Raw genomic sequence first — 25045 nt, 5'->3', positions numbered from 1 at the left:
GTTTTCGAGATATATCAAATTTCTCTAAAAATATATCAATATGTCATTATTCCATCAGTTTCTTAAACCTAACCCTAACCCTAACTTCCCCCTCCAACCCCAGCCTTGATAATACAACCTAACCTAACCTATTTTGTTTTTGAAGTACGTCGGTAATGTAGGAAATCGCAAAAAACAATTATTTGCAAAATTTCAACCAAATTGGATTTGACAGGTGTTCGGGAACTATGATGGAATAATGACATATTGACATATTTTTAGAGAAATCTAATACTTATCCCCCTGTGGCTCGGGAGGCTTGGAATACGGCCACGGTATCCCCTGCCTGTCGTAAGAGGCGACTAAAAGGGGTCACACAAACACATACACACACGCACACACACACACCGATTCAGGCGAAAGGATGAGCAGACTTTAGAAGTATGGACTGAGTGTAAGATTTAAAAGTATGCACAGGTATGAGTGATGAAATTTAAAAATGCGCGGGGTTTGGGGTTGGCAGGGCTGCCAGCCCATCCCCAAAGGCGCGTGGAGGTATAACAAGAGGCGACACTCCCGGCGGCACCTTTGATGTCGAGGTTTTGCTGTCCCTTTAAATGGGTAGTATCAACGAGCGGGAAGTTTGAATGAGTTGGATGTAATACTCTTTATAACCAGAAATTTTTTTGATTATTCGAATATTATTTTTTCAAATAAATCGAGTACTCGCACACCTCTACAACAAGGTGACAAATAAGTTACCAAAAATGCCAGCCTTTGAGCGAAATTCGAGATAGATAGATAGATAGAGAAATCTGTCTCGAAAACTACATCAGTTGACGAAAAAATGTTGCAGGACATAAATAGTTGGAAATTTAATTCTTTACAAAAAAAGTCTCTTGATATTTTGCCATATTTCGTATAGTTTCCGAGATATTTGCAGATTTATAAAAAACAGGAAATCTACTTTACTGGCTAAACCAGGTCGATTTGGTACCTGTAACATATATGTATATTTTTGTCTTAAAATGGTCCCAAGAACACAACCATAACCTCAAAACGAGGGGCCACGGAAATCGTAATCTCCCCCAATTCGGTGGCTCCAGCACCATCTATCGCGTTTGCTCGATTCTTGGCGTCAAATAAAATTTTGAATTACAAACATGGAGTTTGTCCCGCGACCGTTATAAACACGGTAGTGTATAAACGAAACGTCTGTTCATAAATGTACTTTTATAATGGACAACTATAAAAAAAGTTATTCACTTTATTACAAGTAGATTCTTGATTGTCGTAGTATTTGTTCAACGGGAATTGTAACCCCAGGAATCTTTAAAGTTTAAGTTTCATAAAGTGTGCACGCGAAGCGTTCGATGTGCTCTCAATCAAATTGCATCGAATTCATTTTGATTATTAGCTTTGATTCTTCCGGTTAATCTAGTCAATGATATGGTCGTGATGAGTATCATAAGATAATAAATTCTTTGGTTAAATCTCTCAGTAGACTAAAGAAAATACAGGATAAAAAAAATATTAAAGGAAGTGACAAATGAGGAATAAAGAGAATGGATTTTGAAGATAAAGAAAAAGAATTTGAGGAGCGTTATAAAAGGATCTGTGGAAAGAACAGACTGTCTTCTAAATATGAGACTCAAAAAGAAGAAAAAACAGATAAGGGAAAGACTTGCTCGAAAGAGAAGGAAAAAATGGAAAAGGAATTAAATGCTGCAAAATGTGATTTGGCTAGCCTTCAAAGGAGTCTGGGTAAAATACAAAATACAGAAGTACCAATGGTATTATTTGCTTTTTACTAAGGTTTTATGTATTTTGTAATTTATAGGCTGCGATAGAAATATTCACACATCACAGTTTAACGATGCCTCCAAAGATGTTCCAAAAGAATGTTCTTCTTTCTTTGAGTTTAAATTTCAGAAGCGTAATTCTGCACAATTTGAGAAGTATTCCAAAGAAAAAAATGAATTGGAGGTACAATTGGAGGATAGAAAAAAGGAGGTCCAAGCGAAAGAAAGGGAGATATTTGAATTAAAGGTTAAAATTTTTGTAAAATGATATAATTATCATTACAACCTTTTTAATGAAAAGGACAATTATTGCTTTATAACTCTGAATATGAATGAAAAAAAAAAAAAGCCATGAATCATAACATGGAAAGGCGATGATACTCACGTTACATAGAATAGGTTATTTTTCTATTAAATGGAATGAAATAAGAATGGAAAACAGTTATTAATAAGTTGCGATTTTAAATTCTTATATTCATACGTTATTCTTATAATTTTTCACTTGTTTCTAGGTTATCACATCGTTTCTTTTAATGGTTAAAAAAAGCTTTTATCTGTTCAACTTTTAAGTTGGGCATTTTCTGTAATTGTTCTTTTAAAACTTTCCCGCCGATTCAAGTCTACTGAATTAAATCCGTTCGCGCAGGTCTGATAGGCGATAGAACGCGTAAAAAAGTAAACAATGCAGTGGTAGGGGAAGGATAATGGTAGAGTTATTCCAGGGCCATATAATCTTGCTCTGCTCTACCAACAACCTATCCAATTGTTTACAGGAATATAGTAAATGGATTTTCCCTACTAATACTACTATATTCTAACAATGTCACTTAGACCCAATTGTCCTTTTCATTGTCAATTTTTAATGTATATAATTGATCATTTACAATATGGAATTACAACTTCAGGAAAAAATAAAAAGATTAGAAGCATTCAGCAAGGAGAGGGATATACTTGAAAAGGAATTGATTTCAACGAAAGCAGAATTGACTGGGATAAAAAGGACATTAGGTAATAGGTTTTGTAATGTATACACAGAAGTTTCAAACAAGTTATTTTCAATTGCTTGAGTTTGAATATTTGTCGAATTTGTAAACTACTACACTAATCAATAAAAAAGTCATGGAATATGTTTTTAATGAGCCCATGACTATATTTATATTTATTATATATTGTAATATAAGTTGTATATTTTTACAATTCACTTTTTAAAATTATTTAATTTTATCAATAACTATCATCGCATATTTAAATATAGTAGTAATCATAAATGATAAATTTATAAACATTGAACGAAATATATTGCATGCAATAAATATTTTATAATGACAGAGCTAGAACGGCAAGAAAGAAGAGATTTGGAGACTAGAGCCCTTGGTTTAATTAAAGATGCTAAACGTAAATGGGAAAATGCAGAAAAGGATAAAATTGCACAGTTAAATAAACATATTGAAGCGCAGACTGTAAGAATTACAGAATTATGTACTAGCAATAATGAGATGAGTTCCAGATTACAGAGGACTGAATGTGAACTGGAAACTGCAAATGCAGAATTGCATAAACTTAGAGTGTTCCAGGTTAGTAGCATATGTATATATATGTATGTATGTATAATAGCATACGAAAATAAAATTGTGTTACGGTTTCATTAGATGCAATATAAAGAATCACTGGCTAAAACAAGAGAACTAAATCGACAAAGTGCTCAAGGAGTTGAAACGAAATTAAAGGAAATAGCTGCAAGAGCACACAATCAGTTAGCTGAACTTAGATCTAAGTTAGATTTAGAAACAGCAAAAAACAATGACTTGGAGTCTAAACTGCGAAATGAACAAGATTCTAATCACTGTCGCCAGTCACGACTAAATGTAGCTTTAGAATTAGCGCAGAATGAATTAATGGACTGTCAGGAACAGTTACGCAGTATACAAGCTACAATACCTGCCAGAGATGCTGAAATAGAAGCTTTGAAAAAACAATTACAAGAAAGATCAAAGCAATTAGATAATGTTACGGCATCAGAACAGGTGGTTGCAACAATGCAAGAGCAGTTGGAGCGATCAAGACTCGAGAATGAACAATTGAAACAACAATTACAGGTATGCAGTCAATATTTAGTTCAATTTAGAATGAAAATTATTTGTCCATTTTTATAAAATATAACATAAATATTGTTTAAAGGCAATGAAGTCTGACTTAAGTGAAACCATGATGAATTTGGAACAAAATGAAGCTCTTGCCTTAAATTTAGAACAAGCTACACAAGACAAAGCTGCATTACAAAAACGACTACAGGATTCTCTTGAAAAAGAAGGTATGGATAGTTAAATTTTTTAAATGATGTTTAATATAAAAAGGAAAGATTCGATAAAGCTTCGTCTCTCTTTTTAGAGGAACATTTACGTAAAGTCGGCAATTTAGAAGAATTGTTACGACGCTTGGAACAAAGCGTTACTAAACTAGAATCAGAGAATGCTAATCTTAAAATGGAAAATGTACAGCCAAGTACCAGTATGGTACGAAAAACGGTTACAATAAAAGCTGATATTCTACTGGAAGAACAAATACATAAATTAGAACAGGAACTTCGAACAGCGAGAGAACACTTAAATACAGAACGTCAGACTGCAAAGCAAGCTCAGATTAATTTATGGAAGAAAGAAAAAGAATTATCAGATGCAAATTTGGATAAGAGAATTGCAATAAGAGCAAGTAAAAAGGCAGAAGAGAAAATTGAAACATTACAAGAAGAGAAACAAAGATTATCAGAGAGATTAGATAATAAAATAAAAGAAGAAGATGAGAAATCTAAAAAGTTACTTAGAGAATTAGATAGTGCAAAAGCATCGTTAAATGACATAACCAAGGAATCTTCTAGAAACAAAATGCAAGCTGATTCTGCTCAACGAGTAAATATCTTCAAGAATTATAAATTTTTTTTATTATCTCTAATTATCATTTCATTTAATTCATATTTTGTTGGTTTTCTTTTGATCGATAAATTTGCTTTAAATATTTGATTTTTGTAACTTCATTTTTGTTATTTTATTTTACTTCATTATAGGCTTTAACTCAAGCTAATCATCAAATAGAAGAGCTTCAGTCATCAAGTGCTTCGTTACGTAGAGAACTAGACGCTGCTCGAAAGCAAGCAAGGGCAAGTCAAGAGAGAGTTGATAGTTTAAACGCTGAGAACAAACGTTTGTCACAATTAATTGCAAAACATAACGAAGAAAAGAGCGAATTGGAATCTAAAATAGAAAAACTAGAGCAAGAAATCAAAGGTTACGAATTGAATACTGAACTTCTTAAAGAAACGTGTACAGTACTTGAAGAGCAGTTGACCGATTACGAGAGATTAACGAGCGATCATGAAACGCGGGAAAATATACTGATTCAAGATAAAATGAAATTACAAAAAGATCTAGAAGCGACTGAAGGTAAACTTCGCGAAGCATGTGCCGCACAAAATGAAGAGAGATCCCTGAGATTAGCTGCTGAACGTAACATTGAAAGACTAGAATCGGAAACGAGCGACATAGAATGCGAAAAGAACGGTTTACTTGCGCAGAGAGACCAATATAAAAAACTTGTACAAGAATTAAGCGCACAGGTTGATGAACTATCAGCCAAGTGTAGTGAATTAGAATACGAATTCTCTGAAACGAAACGTAACTTAGAAATGACTAAAGCTGAAACGAGGGTCGTCAAAGAAGAAAGCAGTCAGCATTTGACAAGAGTGCACGAATTGAAAGAAGCGAATACAATGCTCATGAACGATTTGCAAAGCAGCGTGGATCAAGGACAGGAACTTCGGATGAGAATTTCAGAGCTGGAAAGCATCTTGGAAGAAATGCGACAGTTCTACCAGGAAAGAGAAGTTAAAGCCGAAAGCACAAGGCAACAGCAAACGAAACTAATTGATTATCTACAATTTAAATTAGAGGAATGTAGCAAAAAGAAGAAAACTGTATGTGATAAAATACTTGGTACTAAACAGAAAGAAAATGTCCCTCCAAGCGGTACTGGGATGCCCGTTGGCTATCGTGAATTAGAGAATCAGCTAGCTAAAGAACGTGCTAAAGTTAAAACGTTAACCGATCAATTATTGGCACTTAGAGCTATGCATGCTTCAACCTCTGCACCTACATCTCCCACGGCACACAGTAACAAGAACACAAATTACATTACGGAACAGTCGGTCAGTTCTTTGTCTAAACGATTATCCCCTCAGAGGATTGGACACAATATTCCTCATAGATTTGAGGTCGGTCTACCTATGAGAGCTGGAAAATGTTCTGCTTGTTTTGACTCTATTCAGTTTGGTAAACGTGCAGCTATTTGCAGTGAATGTCAAGTAATGACTCATTTAAAATGTGCCGTTACCGTTCCTGCCAACTGCGGTTTACCGGGTGGTTTTGCTAAACAATTTGGCAAGAGTTGGAGGAACAGCGACGAAAGCCTATCATCTTTATCTGGAAGTGTTCAAACGTTGAATATAGATCAACCAGATAATCCTGATACGGTATGTTACTTAATAATGTTTTAAATACCTAATTCTATATTTTATAATAATTTATACCAATCATTGATACAGAATGTATGCGATGCACGTGGTAAAAGCAGTGACGTATCAATGGAAAGTTGGGTCAAAGTTCCAGAGAAGTCAAAAACTTGCTGGGAAAGGAAATACCTTAGATTAGAAGGAACCTGTTTATGTACTTATGAACACCAACCATCTCCTGGAATGTCGCCCGTTAATCGTTTAGATCTGGTCGAAAAAGATGGATTTAATGTATTAGAAACTGTACAGCAACCGGATGTATTAGGAACAGCAAAGTCGGATATACCATTTATCTTTAGGATAGAATCTAATTCTTCAACGACTTGTTGGCCAACGTCGCGTCTAGATATAATGGCTTTAAGCCACACGGATAAAAAGAATTGGTTAAAAGCTTTGAAGTCTGTTACTAGTCAAAATTATTCGAGTAACGTTCATAAAACTAAGAAATATGAAACTATACTGAGGCTGGAAAAGAATCAGGTAAAGAAAATTTATTTATAATAATATACCTCTATCTATAAGATTATTATTAATACAGAAATCATCTTCCAGTTGGATCTGAATTGCGCTGTAAATCTAATTGAAGAAAATGTGCTGTTGTTGGGAGCTGAAGAAGGTCTCTTTTCATATTGCGGTTCTAAATCACGAACACTGACAGCAATTTGTGGAGTAAAGAGGGTTCATCAATTAACTTTACATCCTCATTTGGGAATAGCTTTAATGATAGCCGGTGAAAGTAGGCAATTAGTATCGTGTAGTCTAAGACAATTAAAGAGTAACGCAGTAGCTGCTGAATGTTCAAGACCAGCAATCAATACAAAACCAGTTTTAACTAGCACTGATAGTTGTCACTTGTATCAGTTACAAAGGGACATGCTTTGCGCAGCAACAGCAACTCATGTAATGTAAGTTTCATCACATTTAATCAACAAACGTACATTGATAGCTTTTCTATTAATTGTAGATTACTTAAATGGTATACCGAGGAAGAAGGTGGAGAATTTGTTGGAGTACGGGAACTTGAAACATCCGAGCCATGTAGCTGTGCCATATTTACTCAAAACATCCTAATAGTAGGGTGCAATAAGTTCTTCCAAATCGATCTTAGGAACTATTGCGTCGATGGTAGGTGACAAAATGAAGCGTCGTCTTTGAGGATTCATTTATTCATAATTCGTATTTACATTCATGTAACATTGCAGAGTTTCCAGAAGCAGACGATAGTTCAGTTAAAGCTGCGCTAACGGGAGTAGCTAAATTAGGTATCTTTCCCGTTTGCGTTTTAAATGTTTCTCTAGTACCTGGAAAAGTGGAGCTTTTACTTTGTTACAACGAGTTTGGAATGTTTGTTAATGAACACGGCCAAAGAACTCGAAGCATTGATCCAACGTGGAATCATTTACCTTTTGCTTTTGGTAAGAATTATTGAAACAACTTTTTTCCAACTCATAACAACTTCAGATATCAATTATAATTATTGCATATTTTTGTGTAGCATTCCGTAAACCGTACTTATTTATTATTCACTTTTCATCGGTGGAGATTATAAAACTCGATCAACAAGCGTACACCTCGCCAACAAAGAATCCAGAACGAGTTTTGATCGAATTGTCTAGTCCTCGTTTTTTAGGAGTGTCTGAATCGAAGGGAATCTATGTAGCAACCATTAATTCCTTTTTGGAATTGTTAATGATAGAAGGTCCTTCTAATATACCAGAAAACAATGGCAGTCTCACTAGTTTGGAAACTTTGTACGTCATAAGCTTTTACAATTTAACGTTACCAAATTGTAGAAATAAACCATTGTGTATTTTTTCATTGCACAGGGGACAAGATAACGAGAGCACTTCGGAATTCAGTTTCACATCGAGCTTAATGGAAGATTTAGATGGTCATGGAAAAAAAGTACATTTCGCTGGTGTTTCTAAGTATTGATATCAAAAACTAACATAAGTATCCTTTCACTCGACTGTAGGAACTACAAGAAACCCGAGACCAAGACTGTAAACATTTAGTAAGCATTAAGGAAAGTAAGTCATAACAAACATGTTACAGGCTACATCTTACCTAGCCATTCCATGCATTTAATTTAATTTGTACATTCTTGCCAATGGGTAATATCAGTCTATTAATACATAATTGATGGAATGTACAAACACTCTCTATCGTACAAAAGCTTTTTTTGCACAACAGTTTAATGTTTAATTTTATTTTCATTTTGTAAAACGATTAAATATCATCGGATCTCAAATATTTGCTATGACAAAGGATTTATATGGTACTGTGTAGTATTAGTCAACCAAATTTGATATATTTATACATATCGCAAAAGTAATTTCTTTTACTTTTTATAAGCTCGAGCTTTTTCAATGAGAATAATTTACATTTTTTCTTTTTTTATAGAAAAAATTGAAATCGATACTTAGTGCATATAGATTTAAGTATAGAGATACGATTAATATGATAATAATATATTCTTGAATTTCCTAAGTTAACAAAACTTTTGTAACATTGTAATTTAATTAAAAGAAACTCTACTCTTGACGAGAATAAAGATTTATAGAAGATACGATAAGATTATTTTTATACCGATAAAGATATACCTTGTTATGTAAATGATTACTCGAGCACGATTGCTGCTACACTCGTGTAACTCTTTGTTACAACAAAAATTTAATTCACAATAGCTCTTCATTGTGAACAGTTTAAAATTACGGCGTCTGTTATTGACTATTCATACGGTAGAGGAATAAATTAAGTGTATTATGAACGCGTGTCTTTTAAAAATATGGAAATGCCAATGTGTATTTTTATTTATTTATATTTATCCTCTGCATAAAAGTTATTCAAGCAGTACGTTTATTGCGAAATAAAGGGTATAGCAGGATAAGATGGTCAAAAGTGCCCTTGAGCCGATTTTTTTCGGCAATGCACCATTTTATAGCTTATAATAAAAAACCATTGTACACCAAGTTTCAACCCTGTATCTCAATTGGGAGGGTAGTTACAGGGTGAGAAAGAAAAAGTGGTTTTTGCCATATTTTCCCTATTTAATGGCATTCAAAAAATCTGAAAAAATTCTAGAACATTCTAACCATGTTTCTTTATGATTGTGAATTTTTTCAGATTTTTCGGTTGCAAATCCTCGTCGTGAAAAATCAAAAACGCAAAAAAAAGTTGAAAAATTGAGATTTCGGGTAGAAACTTTCGAGACACTAGATTTTTACTTTCACAGTAGTTAGATATTAGCATGACTGGTGTCCTCAATTTTTTTCAGATTTTTAAGTGTGCTGCGCCGTGTTTAAAAAAATCAAAAACCAATACTTTCGATATATTTCATGCGATAACATGAGAAATACTTTCAATTTTTACATTTCCTTTACACACTAAGTGCATTATGTGATTTCTAACATTTCTGCATTGGATGAAGCAAGATCTGAATGGAGAGAGTGAAGTTATTGTAAATAATTGAAAATTACGCACGTTATCTACTAAAATATTCGACACTTTTTCAACGTTATCGGTGGCTGAATGGTTAAGGTGTCCGACCGCGGAACCGCTGGAAAGTTTTTTGTCGCAGTTTCGCGCCCCATGAATGTCAAATTTTTTTTTTTAATTATTAATGACACAAGAATACACACTAATCGTTTAATAACGTATGAAAAATATTTTTAAAATATATTATCATGAAATAAGTGGTGCATTACCGGCTCTCTGGCTATATGTACAATTAAGGTAAAATATATATTGCTTTCAATATCCATCATAAACAAATAACCACGCGACTGTTCAATTAACAAAATATTGGGGGCGCTCCGTAATTAGAACAATACATAATCAGAAAATCGGTAGTGCACCACTTATTTTTATGTATACTTCATGATAATATATTTTAAAAATATTTTTCATACGTTATTAAATGATTAGTGTGTATTCTTGTGTCATTAATAATTAAAAAAAAAAATTTGACATTCATGGGGCGCGAACCTGCGACAAAAAACTTTCCAGCGGTTCCGCGGTCGGACACCTTAACCATTCAGTCACCGACAACGTTGAAAAACTGTCGAATATTTTAGGAGATAATGTGCGTAATTTTCAATTATTTACAATAACTTCACTCTCTCCATTCAGATCTTGCTTCGTCCAATGCAGAAATGTTAGAAATCACATAATGCACTTAGTGTGTAAAGGAAATGTAAAAATCGCACGAAATATGTCGAAAATATCGGTTTTTGATTTTTTTAAACACGGCGCACCACACGTAAAAATCTAGTGTTTTGAAAGCTTCTACCCGAAATCTCAATTTTTCGACTTGTTTTTGCGTTTTTGATTTTTCACGCCTAGGATTTGCAACCGAAAAATCTGAAAAAATTCACAATCATAAAGAAACATGGCTGGAATATTCTAGAATTTTTTCAGATTTTTTGATTGCCATTAAATAGGGAAAATATGGCAAAAACCACTTTTTCTTTCTCACCCTGTAACTACCCTCCCAGTTGAGATACAGGGTTGAAACTTGGTGTACAATGGCTTTTTATTATTAGCTATAAAATGGCGCACTGCTGAAAAAAATCGGCTCAAGGGCACTTTTGACCATTTTATCTTGCTATACCCTTTATATATACACTCATATTATTAGATATCAACACAATCTCGTTAAACCATCGGTTGAGACCTTCCTGCATTGGACCTTCCTCTTTCGAATGAGCCCTCACCCAGCCCTATGTGTTCTCTTATAAGGACAAATAACCGATTCCCGTAAACCCATTAATAGGCCCATTTTTGCCGGTAATGTCACCTCGCTGCATTACCCGTGTCTACTCCCTTAAAATACTCCTCTGAAATTAAAGCAATTAAATTTCAGATAAATATATTTTCGACTCCATTTATAGATGTAAAAATGGAAAAATAATGCAAATAAAAAGAAACTTGTTTGCATAAGCGTTTCCTCTGCATAGATGTCAGCACCAATAAAATAATAGGTCTCTCCATTCCATCAAGTTGAAACTTTTGGTAGCACATACAATAATAATGACATTATGGAAGGAGTAAGGTTTCATTGAATGATTGTTGCACAGTTAGACATTGTTGAAAAAGTTTCAATACGCTATTGCAATTAGGGGCACTAACGGGGCACATAATTATGTAGAATAATGCGACATCCGGCGAACCCTTGACATTTGGTAACGTCCAACTAACGAATATTCATTGGGACCAGTGAATACGTTCTGAAAAACACTCATTGAAAAGCAATGATTAGTATTCAATTTCAAGTTGTTGTAAAATTAGAATTTTGTTTCATTTGCCACGTTTCTATGAATTGTAATCGGACTCTTTAATAGCGGAAGTTTCCGCTACGATTCCATTTCTTGCTTTCTGCTTTGACACATTTGACTAGACTTGGGCGTTATCATTAACTGTTTTTTTCTGTTTTTTTTTTTTTTAATTCGTTTGTCTTAAAGTATGTTCTTCAAATTATTATTCATTATAGTATATTCTCAATGTTATTTGAAGATTAAATTATTTCTTACTTCATTTATGGTTCTTAGATCAGAGTTTAATCTGAATGAGATGAAAATTATTTGTAAAAAATTCTAGTTAATAAAGATAAATATTTAACTATTTAGTTTCTACCCGTACATTGTTCCTTCAATTTATAATTGTTTTTCACTTTTAAGCAAACAAATATCTTATTTCCATCGAACGGATACGCAAACGCACATACTATTTATTTATAATATATACTGCAGCATATGTAATTTTTCCTTTCTTCAAGGTAAACGTGGCATCCGAAATAAAAGAGGGGTGAATGATTCCTCGGTATTAACGAACTCTGCCGCCGACGAATTCAATCGATCCAGCTTTAAAAAGGTCATTTCGACTGAACATCATTATGCAGATGAAGCTCAGGAATTATTCAGACAAGAAACGCGATAGCCCTAAGTGGTGGGGAACCGCATTGTTATAAGAAGTCCTTCTCAATTTCTCCGGCCTTCAATCGCGTTAATAATCTGTTGTTAGAATCGTTGGTGATACCGATTAAATAGCCTAAGTTCTCTTAGTCCTTTCCTTAAGGACTTGTATAAGAAGTTCTCAATATCCTCAGTCTTCGCGAATGGTCCATCGTTGGTGATACTAATTAAATACTCCAAACTTCCTTAACTCCTTGTTTCTGTGCCACGTATGTATAGTGTTTGCTTCGGATCCATCTGTATGATTCCATTGGCATCGAGCAATACTTGAAGAACCGCAGGAGGTAACCAGCAAAGTACAGTGGTATTCCCTTGAAACCGGCAAGCAAGATGTCCTGCAACATGCAAGTGGACGCTATGAAAGTGAACTATGCGGCTACAGAACCCGGGGAGGAGGTGGTGATCACAGGTATCGCCGGTCGATTCCCGGAATGTAACAATGTGATGGAACTGAAGGCGAACTTACTGAATAAGAAGGACCTGGTCACGGAGAATTATTCCAGATGGAGGCTAGGTAATTGAGATTTAATTATTAGCTTTAAGAAGATCACCAAGCCCAAATAACCAGGAATATTTGTATAGATCACGCAGAGATCCCACGGGATGGTGGTAAACTGACTGGTTTGTCTAAGTTTGATGCTATCTTCTTCGGTGTCCATTATAAGCAAGCTCATACGTTGGACCCCATGTGCAGGATGCTGCTGGAGCACAGTTATGAAGCACTCATTGATGCAGGGATCAATCCCAGACAGCTTAGAGGAACCAACACTGCTGTTGTTATAGGCTCTTGCATCAGTGAGTCAGAGAAGACGTGGTTTTATGAGAAATTGCAAGTAAATATCCTTAAAGATGATAGAATTAGTTTGGTACCATGTTGACTGCTGTGGTGAAAGTGTCCATTTCTAAAAATACAAATGTACTTTAAAGTTTTTGTTACTAATAACCAATGTCCACTACAGCAGTTAATTTTTTATGCTAGCCAATCTGAGGAAATATAAGACTTAATGTCCTTACTGTTATACTTAGGCAAATGGCTTTGGTATCACCGGTTGCAGCAGAGCCATGTTGGCCAACCGGATCTCCTACTTCCTAGGATTACACGGTCCATCTTATGCGATAGACACAGCCTGTAGTTCCAGCTTATTCGCATTGGATCATGCCTACAGAATGATACGAACTGGAATCTGCGACACGGTGATCGTCGGTGGCTCTAATCTATGTCTTCATCCCTATGTGTCGTTGCAATTCGCTCGTTTAGGTAGGAAAACGTCAATCCACCTGAAAATTAATAGGTTGTTTTATGTCAGGCTGTCTACATTTAAAAATCGGCTATAAAACTAAATTATTGTTTAATTAGCTGAATTGCCATTTGAGGTAGTAACAAATCATTCAGTTTTTTTATGCACCATCGACATGTTTCTAAACATGCCTGCCCATCTACTTTCTAATTAGATGAATTGTAATACGACGTGGTAACAAATGATTTCTAATTGGTGCATGAATAATGCAGTCATAATGCAACTCGTAACATCAAGTATCATTTAAATAGAAGCTTGGGTGTACGGATAAGATTGTAATAAGATTGAAATTTCAGGTGTGCTGTCCAGCGACTGTCGTTGCAAGTCCTTCGACGCCAGAGCCAATGGCTACGTCCGCAGCGAGGCCGTCAGTGTTATAGTATTGCAGAAAGCGAAAAATGCCAGAAGGATTTACGCCCAGGTCGTTTACACTAAGACAAATTGCGATGGTTACAAGGAACAGGGTATCACGTTCCCTGCCAGCGAAGTGCAGAAGATGCTTCTGAGAGACTTCTACAATGAGTGTAAGATCCCTCCAACGATTCTCTCCTATTTGGAAGCTCATGGTACTGGGACAAGCGTCGGTGATCCTGAAGAACTGAATGCCATCAGCAGTATCTTCTGTCAAGGAAGAAAAACACCCCTTAAAATGGGTTCTATTAAGTCTAACATGGGACACACTGAGCCTGCCAGTGGTCTCTGTTCAGTCGCCAAGGTGTTAAAAAAAGACAGATTTCATCAAACCGTCTAACCATGTTCATTGGTTAGATAGAAAAACTAAATATTTGTATATTTTAAGATCGTCATCGCAATGGAGACTGGCTTGATCCCTCCAAACTTACACTTTAAGAACCCCATGAAGGGTATAAAGTGCTTCGAGGAAGGAAAGGTCCAAGTGGTCACAGACCCAACACCATGGGAAGGTGGCTACGCGGGAATAAACTCGTTTGGTTTTGGTGGTGCGAATGCCCATGTCCTACTAAAGTCCTATGCCAAAGAGAAGGTTAACAATGGAGCACCTTCTGATAATTTACCTAGATTGGTAGTTGCATCTGGACGCACCGAGGAGGCGATGAACACTCTCCTAAACTATGTAACTAAAACTACACACAAATTTATATATACATTAAACTAAACAGCATTAATTGAAAATGACTTTGCAGGTGGAAAGTATACCTGTAGACGTGGAGTATATTAGACTTCTCCATGAAGTATATGCTGAGAATATAACTGGTCACCTGTTCAGAGGATACACAGTAGTAGGCTCTAAGATATCTGATAAACCACCAAGAGAAATTCAAGAATATTCTGGCTTGAAGAGACCCGTTTGGTTTGTATTTTCTGGAATGGGATCTCAGTGGCCTGGCATGGGTACATCTATTAAAATATCCTTTCTATTAATATTAAGAAACTGCGGAGTCAATAGTAATTTCTATTTTTATGAATAAAATAGGTGAAGCACTGATGAGGTTCCCCATCTTTGCTCAAGCCATTAAAAAATGTGATGCAGCTTTGAGACCACATGGCGTCGACATTGTGGACATTATCACAAACAAGGATAGAAAAACATTTGATAATATCCTGAACTCCTTTGTTGGAATTGCTGCAATTCAAGTACAAGGATTTTACATTTGTTCTTTATGAATTATTGCTATTTATACATGGTTATAATGAGTAATTTCTGTACAGATTGGTCTCGTTGATTTGTTAACCGCCGTGGGTATAGTTCCGGACAACATAATCGGTCACTCTGTCGGGGAACTTGGTTGTGCTTATGCCGATGGATGCTTCACCGCTGAGCAAATGATACTTTCAGCGTATTCTAGAGGTTTGGCATCCATAGAGACAAAAATGATTCGAGGATCTATGGCGGCAATTGGTCTTGGATACGAGGACATAAAAGATATGTGTCCACCGGATATTGAAGTAGCATGCCACAATGGCCCTGATAGCTCCACCATAAGTGGTCCCGCTGAATCCATGAAGGAGTTCGTTGCCAAGTTACAGGTACAGGGTGATTCTCTCGCAGCGCAACACAATAGCCGTCCCACACAATGGAACCCTGCTGTGTTTGCGGGCAAAAAGACCCAGGAGGTCAAGTCGAGGACCCAAGACTTGGGTCTGGCGACTTGACCTCCTGGGTCTTTTTGCCCGCAAACACAGCAGGGTTCCATTGTGCGGGGCGGCTATTGTGTTGCGCTCCGAGAGAATCACATTGTATAATCCATATCATAATTTGAAATTGAGGTATTCAGTAAATTCTAAATTCATCAATGACAATGGAACGTTTCAGGCCAATAAGATCTTTGCAAAGGAAGTACCATGCAGCAACATCGCCTACCATAGTCGTTACATAGCTGAAGCAGGACCAAAATTGTTGGCCTACTTGAGAAAAGTGATACCAGAAGCCAGACCACGAAGCTCCAAATGGCTGAGCACCTCTGTGCCACGTAATCAATGGTCATCACCAGCTGCCAAATACTCCTCAGCCGAGTATCACACCAATAATTTATTGAACTCTGTGTTATTCGCGGAAACCGCGACCATGATACCAGCTGATGCGATAACCATAGAGATAGCGCCTCATGGTCTCTTACAAGCGATTTTGAAGAGGTCCTTAGACCCTAATGTGACCAATGTACCCCTAACCCAACGTGGCCACAAAGACAATGCTGAGTTCTTCTTGCAAGCTCTTGGGAAGGTTTATAATTGCGGATTGCAGCCGCAGCTTGCAAACATTTACCCACACGTTGAGTTTCCTGTCAGCCGTGGGACACCCATGATCTCTCCTCACATAAGGTGAGTAACAAAGTAATAATTTTGGTATCTCGACATTCTAAATAGTAGAAATTGTTTAATGAGAGCCCATCATGTTTCAGGTGGGAACATTCCGAGGACTGGTTCGTACCAGTCTATTCGCAACGTCAGAGAATAACCACATCGGAACGAACAGTTGAAATCGCTCTTAAAGATGAGAACTACGAGTACATGATGCACCACATAATCGACGGGAGAAATCTAGTTCCAGCTACAGGATATCTAATCTTAGTCTGGGAAACAATTAGTTTACTGGAAGGAAAGTTGTACGATGAGGTGCCAGTTATGTTTGAGAACATCAAATTTGAACGTGCAACCACCATCCCAGCGAATGGTAGCGTTCAATTAACAATAATGGTTCAAAAAGGTGGGCTTTCTTATGTTATGTTAACTCTTATGAGGACAAATATGTTAATTTGATAAATCCTCAGGTTCTGGAAAGTTTGAGATCTCTGAAGGCTCCTCGACAGTAGTATCAGGAACAATTCGTAAACTGACGAATCCGTCGCAAGAAAAGATCGCGCCGCTGTTCTTAACAGAGATCGACGACGAGGAAGCCTTGACCGAGAAAGATATCTACAAAGAACTGAAACTCCGTGGGTATGACTACACTGGGCTGTTCCGTGCCCTAAAGAGCGCTTCGATCAAGGGAACAAGAGGACGTATCGCTTGGATGAAGAACTGGGCTGCTTTTATGGACAACATGTTACAAATCAAATTGTTGGGCATCGATACCAGAGCTCTATACGTACCCACAGCGATACAGAAGCTGGTGATAGATGTTAAATTGCACAATGATAAAATTCGCTGCTTCACTGACGATACTAATGGTTCATTATAAATATTGTGTCAACTTCATTGTATCTGATATCAAAATTGCTTTCATTAATTAAAAATATGATTTTGCAGAATTCTCAGTACAGGTGTACAACGACTACGACGCGGTAATATCTGGTGGTATAGAGATACGAGGATTAAAAGCCAGCGCTATTCAAAGACGTAAGCTGATGGCGGTTCCAGTTTTGGAGGAATACAAGTTCGTGCCCAACCGCGACAAAGCACAGACCTCCCTGGAGGAGATGATCGTTCTATCAACTCATCTTGCTTTAGACAGTAACATAATACCCAATGCAAAGATCATGGAACTAGTTAATCATGATGACGATATACTCGACGAGGAAGTTTTGGCTCCTGTCTTCGTAAAAGTGTTAGGGGATTTACCAATGTTTCGTCTAAATATGGTTTTGGCTGCAGAATCAAAAAGATGTGAGAAAATATCACTACCAGAGAATGTTACTATCATAGAACCGAACAAATTGCCTGAAGACGGTAGCATCTTCATGGCAGCTGCCTATAACATCTTCTCAAAGAAGAGACACGATATTCTCGAGCAACTTTTGCTCGCGATCACAGACTATGGTTTCATTCTAATTCGAGAAACTATGATCAACAACAACGCTTATTTGTATCTGCAGAGGTGTGGGCTGAACATTGTACTGGAGAAGAGTCTCAACGATGAGACACTCTTATTACTGAAGAAACAGGAGAAGCCCCCTCAGAGGACAGAAGTCGTGTATGTGAACAACAATGAATTTAGCTGGCTGGGGAAAGTGAAGGAGACCTTGAAGAATTATGAGGAACGAGAGAACAATGAGACGGTGAGATTAGTCTTAGTAGGAGAGGGTGACCTGGAAAACGGTGCCTTGGGCTTGATCAAGTGCTTGAGAAGAGAACCCAACGGTGAAATTGCAAAGGCAGTAATAATTCAAGATAAGAATGCTCCAAAGTTTTCATTGAACGATCCATTTTATGCCAAGCAGCTTGATATTGACATTGCTATAAACATTTTGAGACCAGGCAAGATCTGGGGCACGTACAGGCACGTACCTTACCCTCCATTGAACTCAATTCCAGTTTTTCATGGCTATGCCAACTTAAAAGTGAGTAAATGTACAATATTCACAGCCATAATCTTTGAAACTTATTTAAAATTGTTTCATAGGTAAGAGGCGACTTGAGTTCCATCCGATGGATGCAAGGTGCGATCCAACCGGGTGACAAGAATCTTGTGAAGGTGGTGTATTCATCTCTGAACTTCAGAGACGTGATGTTGGCTACTGGTAAACTGATGCCAGAGGCCATCACGAAAGACAGACTGATGAGAGATTGTCTGATTGGATTCGAGTTCAGTGGGATAGACTCAAATGGACGTCGAGTGATGGGATTCGTCGACAGCAGGTAAGATTCATTTTACACGTAATCTATCCAATAGAATATTTTTTAAATAAATGATCTTGTTCTTCAGGGCAATCACCAACCTTGTTACTGCTGGGAATTTCAATCTCTGGCCAGTGCCAGATGAATGGTCACTGGAGGATGCAGCAACTGTTCCAAGCGCCTATTTCACAGTCTTCTATGCATTTTTCCATTTTGGAAAGTTGAGAAAAGGCGAAAAAGTGTTGATCCACAGTGGTAGTGGCGCAGTGGGTCAAGCTGCCATCAACATCGCTCTCGCCGAAGGATGCGAAGTCTTCACCACGGTGGGAACACCTGAAAAACGTAAATTCATCAGAGAAACGTTCCCCAGTATCGATGATGATCATATTGGCAACTCTCGAGACACAAGTTTCGAACAGATGGTGATGAAACAGACGAATGGCAAAGGAGTAGACATTGTTTTGAATTCCTTATCCGAGGACAAGCTTCTGGCATCGGTTAGATGTTTGTGTTACCGAGGTCGTTTTCTAGAAATTGGCAAATTCGATCTGGCTTCTAACAATCCACTGGGAATGGAGATATTCTTAAAGGAAATTAGCTTCCATGGGATCATGCTGGACAGCATGATCAATGGTGTTATACCCAAACTACAAGAGGAGCTGCATCATTTTGTTAACAGTTACTTACACTCCAAGGCTGTCAAGCCTTTGATCAGAAAATGCTTTGAGAAACATCAAGTAGAGGACGCATTCAGGTACATGGCAGCTGGAAAACATATTGGAAAGGTGATTGTTTCAATTAACTTAATTGCCGTTATTTATATTTGCATTGTTTAAAGAATCTACATTTCCAAAGTTTGTCCACAGATTTTAATCAAAGTGGGGGATGAAAAGGAACCCTTAAACACCCCAATATCCGCTTACCCGCGATTCAACGCATCACCAAACAAGAGTTATGTAATCGTGGGAGGATTAGGTGGATTGGGTCTAGAAGTAGCTGACTGGTTAGTTATACGTGGGGCTATGAATCTAGTAATAGTATCACGCGGTGGTATTAAGAACGGCTACCAAAGAATGAGGACAGAAACATGGAAATCGTATGGAGTGAAGGTTCTAATAATCTCTGGTGTGGATCTTTCAAAAACGAACGACTGCGAGTTTACTCTGAGGTCAGCAGAGAAACAGGCACCAGTGGATGGCATCTTCAACCTTGCAGCTATATTGAAAGATTGTCTAATTGTAAACCAGACTGAGAAGAACTTTGAAGAGAGCATGAAGCCAAAGGCTGGGATTACTAAGAAACTGGATGAGGTCTCCAGGAAGATTTGTCCAAAGCTTCGCCACTTTGTGGTATTTTCTTCCCTTTCTTGTGGAAGAGGAATGAATGGACAGACAAATTATGGCATGGGTAACTCTGTGTCAGAGAGGATCTGCGAGAAGAGGGTAGAGGAAGGTCTGCCAGGTATGGCTATTGAATGGGGAGTCATAGGAGAAGTTGGTCTAGCTGCAGAGATGTGGGAAAACAAACAGGAGCTCATAATTGGTGGGACGTTACAACAGAAGGTGTCCTCGTGTTTGGAGGAATTGGATAAATTTTTATCGCAGAGCAGACCTATTGTGGCTAGCATGGTAGTTGCAGAGAAACGTCCTAGTGCCAGTGAGGCTAGTAACGTTCTAGAAGCAGTGATGAATATCATGAGTACATATCCATCTTTATCCTTAAATTATTATGCAGAACAAAACTTGTAAGCTCTTGTTTTTGTCTTTAGGTATAAAGGACCTGAAGACAGTGAGTCAGAGCACTTCCTTAGCTGAACTTGGAATGGATTCTATGATGGCTGTTGAAATCAAACAGACCCTGGAACGAGACTTTGAAGTATTCCTAACTGCACAAGATATTCGAGTACTGAATATAGCTAAACTCGTCGAGATGTCTGCCAAAGACACAAAGAAACAGAAGAAACAGGTCACAAAATCTGTCGTTAAAACGGAACACTTAAGTGGTATGAGGCTACTGATGAAGACATTGAATGTGTCTACATTAAATACTGAACCCTGCATCGAACTTCCCATTAAATGTGGAGAAAAGAAGAACGAAATATTCCTTATACCGGGTATCGAAGGATCTGCTTCTATTTTCTACCCATTGATACCATTTTTGAAGTTCCCAGCCACTGTTTTGCAATTAAAAATATACGACACAGATCAGTCTGTAGAGGAGATGGCAGAACGTCTCTTACCTGTTTGTATCTTAATTAAAGTATCGACAAAGCTGAACAGAAAGAATATTATATATTTTCTATTTTGTTTCTAGCATGTTTTGGAAAGGAGTAAGGGTCGCAGAGACTTCGTAATCGTTGGATATTCATATGGATCAATAATAGCTATTGAACTTGTAAGGAGATTAGAAGCCCATGGCCTAGTCGGTCATCTAATTTTAATTGATGGATCTCCTGATTACATGAGAGCCATAAAAGAAACTCATTTCGAAGCTTCTACACATGAGGAATTGCAGGACAAATTCTTGGTTGATATACTAAATGTCTGCAAGTCAACTACCATAGCAGAGGTAGGGTATAAGATTTTATAATTTCTCCTAACTAATGCTGGATATTCAATATATAATTCGTGTACTTTTACAGTTCAAATTGGAATTGAACAACTGCACCACGTGGTATGAAAAGTTAGAGAAAATGGTTCAACACACACCCCCAGAAGTTCTTAAAGTTTACACCTCTGAAAATCAGAAAACATTTTCCACATTCCTGTTCAATCGTCTATGTGTTATAGATAAATATAATCCCACTTCTTTGCCACCTCTTAGAACACCTATCACATTATTAAAACCAACATTGCAAGCTGTGCAGCTTGATGATTTTTCTTATGGTTGCAGTAAGGTAAGATACCCTAAACACATTCTTACAATAGTTATTAATTGCTTAACTTTAGATAGTATGGTACATAAAATGATGACAGGTTAAATGTAGTGTTAGAATTAGTATTTTCATGCACCATTAGTTTTTAATCAAATTTCTTTAGTAAAGGGTTCATTCAAGTGTTTAAATTAAACAATTTTCAGTTAACATATGGAAAAGTGAACGTATACGTGGTCGAAGGTAATCACATTTCAATGCTGGATAATAGTAAAGTCACAGCAGCAATTAATGGCGAACCTTTAGATGACAATGAAACATTTAAAAATACTCTAAACCTTGTCTCCTCTGACATGAATTTAGAAGGCAAAGGCGCCAATTTCATGGGTTTGACATAATGAAACGTAAATCACTCAACTTTCCCCAAAAGAGCAGGAGATTGCACATATTTAATTCTTTTTTTCAACAATACCTATCATTTTTTTCTATGTACCTTTCATTCATAACAAATAAATGAAAAACTCAATATTAATAAAATCTTGTCATGTTTTTATGCAAAATCAACATACATCCAAAAACATATCAGATTTATTCGCGATAATCGAAATGTCATTCATACAATGAATTGAATTGTACTTCATACGATGGCCTTAACATTACATTGTATACATACAGTATAGAAATAAAACTACCAAGTTGTATTTTTAGTTTTATACATTCCTTATGCATTCCATTTCCTTAAATCGTACTTTCCTTTTTATAACGAAACAAACTATCCAACATAACACTCCAAACATAGAAGAAATTAATATCTATCGAATTATTTGGCTTAATGTGTTAATAATGATTACAATAATACTGAGTTTTACATTAAATCCGTGAACGCATTTATTAATGAATAAATTCCTTTTTTTTCTATTTTTTTTCCTGTGTATAATATACGCACGCAAATCATATTTAACATACAAAACGAAGTTGATTATCTGATTATGACTATTTTTGTATTTTTATTTCTTTAACTCAAAGACATAATTGTAACAAAACCTCAGTGAATAATTAGTTAACCAATTCATTCGATAAGAAGGCTTCATACCTATTATTTTACAACACTCCACAAGTGCAACAGTATCGAATAAAAAATATAAGGTATGACAGATTTTTTTTTTTTTCACCTAATTTACATACATTTTAGAACACAATATCGTATCCTTCTTCTTCTTTTTCCTCTTCCTCTTCTAACAGTATACGAAAATGTGAATGCAATATGCCAGTGAATTACCTTCATAATTCCATTGGTTCAAAAACTAAGCGATTACTTGATACTGTTTGATTTAGATCAGACATAGTTTCATTATTGTTGTTGTTGTTGTTGTTATTATTATTATTATTGTTATTGTTATCGTCGGACGCACTTGGTATAGGAGTCGGTGTATCTCGCGTTGGTAAGATACGTAAATGTTTGTTTGGTGGTTCCCAAAGAACTAGAGCCATGGAGGGCCTCTCTCTGAAAGAGAAAATCTTTAAAGCTTTTATCAACTTTACTAAACTAAATTGTATTTCTGTGAAACTGTAACATATAACTTATACTTACAATTTGGATAACAAAGAAGATGGAAGAATGGGTTCCTGTTGGAGTCTTTTTAATTCTTCGGATAGAATCAATCTGGGATGTCCAGATTTCGTTTGATCTGCATCAACAACATTAGCTGCATCCATGTCTAGTTCCATGTTCAGCTCCTTAGGGAGGTTCGATGGTTGTATACCAGCTGTTGAAGTTGATGCTACCGAAGAGTGTGACTGAAAACTAGAACTAATGTGCAGATCCTTGAAGTGCGCAGCCATTTTTTCTTCCGTTATGAATTGTTTTGTCTGCCTCCTGCAATATTATAATTTATTAGATATAGAATTGAAACATCAAGTATTATAATATATATTTATGTTACATACGTATCCAACAGATCAGGTGTTTCAAATTTTCTCTTCTGGTGGGCAATAGGTTCAAAACTTGGTCCACCAGTAAATCTGACTAATTCAGGTTGCTGCATGGCTGGCAAACTCCATGATATTGACATTGGAGGCACTTGTGGCATTTGTAACCATGGCCCAGATTGTGATGTACTTTGTTGACCCATCATGTGTTGAAATATGGACGAAGGTGTACGAAGATTTGCTCCTCCCATTGCATTCTAAACCGGAGGAGGAAAATACATTTGATACTGCATAGATAATGTTACGGTTGAATTTTACTTTGGGGGCCCAAAAATTATGGCCTTTTTTTTAATCTTCTTAAAGTATTTAACGAGTGGAATCTAAAAATCTAAGTTTTAAGGTGCGGAATCCATTGGTTCAGAAGTTATGCGTGTGTAAAAGTGAGCGTTTGTAGCGTATTTGACAGGTTATTTTGACGCCAAATTGACTCTTCCCCGCATCCAATCCTTTGCCGGCCGCCAGTTAAACTCTATTCGTTGGGTGTGAGTAACATCAATTCCTATCAAATCCGAGGGGATATTGTTTATAAAAAAAAAAAACTAACCTTAGATATACCAGGTTTAGGCCGCCACTTATGTATACATAATTCTGTTTTACCGACGGTGACTCCATTCATTGGACGACAACAGGCAATATGGCGTCGAAGTAACATGTCAAATACACTAAAAACGCTCAGTTTTACACACGCATAACTTCTGAACCGATGGATTCCGTGTCTTAAAACTAGGATTTTTAGATTCTACTCGTTAAATACTTCAAGAAGATAAAAAAAAAACGCCATAATTTTTTGGCCCCTGAAGTAAAGTCAGTAAAGTTCAGCCCTTTAAATTAGTGTATAAAATTTATAAATAATGAAGTGCCTACTGTCATTTAGAACCACTGAGAGCTCTAGAGAACGCGCTTCAGGCTTAGAGTTTGCGTCGTAACAAAGCAATGCTTCCGTACAATTTCACAAAAGCATTCGTGTTGTGTAACATATGCTTTTGGCACAGCTATAAAAAAAATGTACAATAAATATGCTTCAAGACTTCGTCGTACGATACAAATTCTTCAACTCGGCCAGACGCTAACCTCTATCGTTCACTTATAAGCTGATCACAAAATGAACACGTTTCTGTAAAACAATGCATACGTCTGTTAACGTATGCAGAAAAGATTTGGAATCTGATGAGTTGTGATATATTTATCGACAACTTGCTCTATGATATTTGATGCACCATTCGAGAAAGATCGCACAGAACCAGTTGTTTGTTTTTGTCCCTCACAGTATCACAATGGACCAATCCGTTAAGCGTATAGAAGAAGTCAATTAATGTTATATGATAAACAGTTTATGTGATGCTTTCTTTACTAAACAAATACACACAAGAATTATTCAAATTGTATATACACAAACTATGAGATTAACTGCCTCAAACGACAATAACACACAGTGATCTTAGCAACCATACATCCAAACTGAGGCTTGTGAGTTTGGCTACTATGAAAACTTTGCGCATGCGCATATCGTGCCGCGGTGAAACAAGTCTTTTCTACAA

At 36.6% G+C, this 25045-nt stretch overlaps 3 protein-coding genes across 6 annotated transcripts; 2 read left to right on the top strand and 1 right to left on the bottom strand.

The window, feature by feature from the left end:
* The first annotated feature begins 9 nt into the window (after positions 1-9).
* On the top strand, positions 10-8911 carry LOC114880135 (citron Rho-interacting kinase-like). The gene is made up of 14 exons (XM_029195788.2): positions 10-1743; positions 1820-2028; positions 2687-2789; positions 3111-3355; positions 3431-3877; positions 3960-4092; positions 4170-4687; positions 4843-6303; positions 6376-6822; positions 6895-7247; positions 7307-7467; positions 7545-7757; positions 7838-8093; positions 8169-8911. The coding sequence occupies exons 1-14, from the start codon at positions 1545-1547 to the stop codon at positions 8275-8277; spliced, it is 4854 nt and encodes a 1617-aa protein (XP_029051621.1). The 5' UTR covers positions 10-1544; the 3' UTR covers positions 8278-8911.
* Positions 8912-12119: 3208 nt separating this feature from the next.
* LOC114880134 (fatty acid synthase) lies at positions 12120-22219 on the top strand. The gene is made up of 19 exons (XM_029195787.2): positions 12120-12828; positions 12897-13147; positions 13341-13572; positions 13909-14327; positions 14412-14705; positions 14776-14983; positions 15066-15226; positions 15302-15619; positions 15906-16411; positions 16492-16796; positions 16861-17259; positions 17339-18369; positions 18432-18667; positions 18735-19431; positions 19513-20344; positions 20415-20887; positions 20960-21214; positions 21288-21542; positions 21725-22219. The coding sequence occupies exons 1-19, from the start codon at positions 12645-12647 to the stop codon at positions 21914-21916; spliced, it is 7248 nt and encodes a 2415-aa protein (XP_029051620.2). The 5' UTR covers positions 12120-12644; the 3' UTR covers positions 21917-22219.
* LOC114880140 (homeobox protein 4-like) lies at positions 22047-24985 on the bottom strand. 4 transcript variants are annotated; one of them, XM_029195803.2, is made up of 5 exons: positions 24579-24963; positions 24372-24499; positions 23466-23704; positions 23110-23394; positions 22047-23022 (listed from the first exon to the last, which is right to left on the bottom strand). In XM_029195803.2, the coding sequence occupies exons 2-5, from the start codon at positions 24375-24377 to the stop codon at positions 22800-22802; spliced, it is 753 nt and encodes a 250-aa protein (XP_029051636.2). In that variant the 5' UTR covers positions 24378-24499; positions 24579-24963; the 3' UTR covers positions 22047-22799. The 4 variants fall into 4 exon arrangements, with proteins under 4 accessions (XP_029051636.2, XP_029051638.2, XP_029051635.2 ...); XM_029195805.2 differs by lacking the exon at positions 24372-24499 and having other exon boundaries at positions 24898-24985; XM_029195802.2 differs by having other exon boundaries at positions 24372-24963.
* Between the last annotated feature and the right edge of the window lie 60 nt (positions 24986-25045).

The sequence above is a fragment of the Osmia bicornis genome, chromosome 8, assembly GCF_907164935.1.
Source record: "Osmia bicornis bicornis chromosome 8, iOsmBic2.1, whole genome shotgun sequence".
Lineage (NCBI taxonomy): Eukaryota > Metazoa > Arthropoda > Insecta > Hymenoptera > Megachilidae > Osmia > Osmia bicornis.
Note: the sequence above shows the minus strand (reverse complement) of the source record. Positions and strands in the feature narration are given on the sequence as shown.

Bases quoted from the DNA above. Each gene is read 5' to 3' on its own strand.
- LOC114880135 (XM_029195788.2), top strand. From the start codon at position 1,545: ATGGATTTTGAAGATAAAGAAAAAGAATTTGAGGAGCGTTATAAAAGG. The intron at 6,823-6,894 runs GTAAAGAAAATT...ATCATCTTCCAG, and splicing joins TGAGGCTGGAAAAGAATCAG to TTGGATCTGAATTGCGCTGT. The intron at 7,758-7,837 runs GTAAGAATTATT...ATTTTTGTGTAG, and splicing joins TCATTTACCTTTTGCTTTTG to CATTCCGTAAACCGTACTTA.
- LOC114880134 (XM_029195787.2), top strand. From the start codon at position 12,645: ATGTCCTGCAACATGCAAGTGGACGCTATGAAAGTGAACTATGCGGCT. The intron at 16,412-16,491 runs GTGAGTAACAAA...ATCATGTTTCAG, and splicing joins ATGATCTCTCCTCACATAAG to GTGGGAACATTCCGAGGACT. The intron at 18,370-18,431 runs GTGAGTAAATGT...ATTGTTTCATAG, and splicing joins ATGGCTATGCCAACTTAAAA to GTAAGAGGCGACTTGAGTTC.
- LOC114880140 (XM_029195801.2), bottom strand. From the start codon at position 24,159: ATGTTACTTCGACGCCATATTGCCTGTTGTCGTCCAATGAATGGAGTC. The intron at 23,705-24,051 runs GTTAGTTTTTTT...CCTCCGGTTTAG, and splicing joins CTAAACCTGGTATATCTAAG to AATGCAATGGGAGGAGCAAA. The intron at 23,395-23,465 runs GTATGTAACATA...ATAATATTGCAG, and splicing joins ACACCTGATCTGTTGGATAC to GAGGCAGACAAAACAATTCA.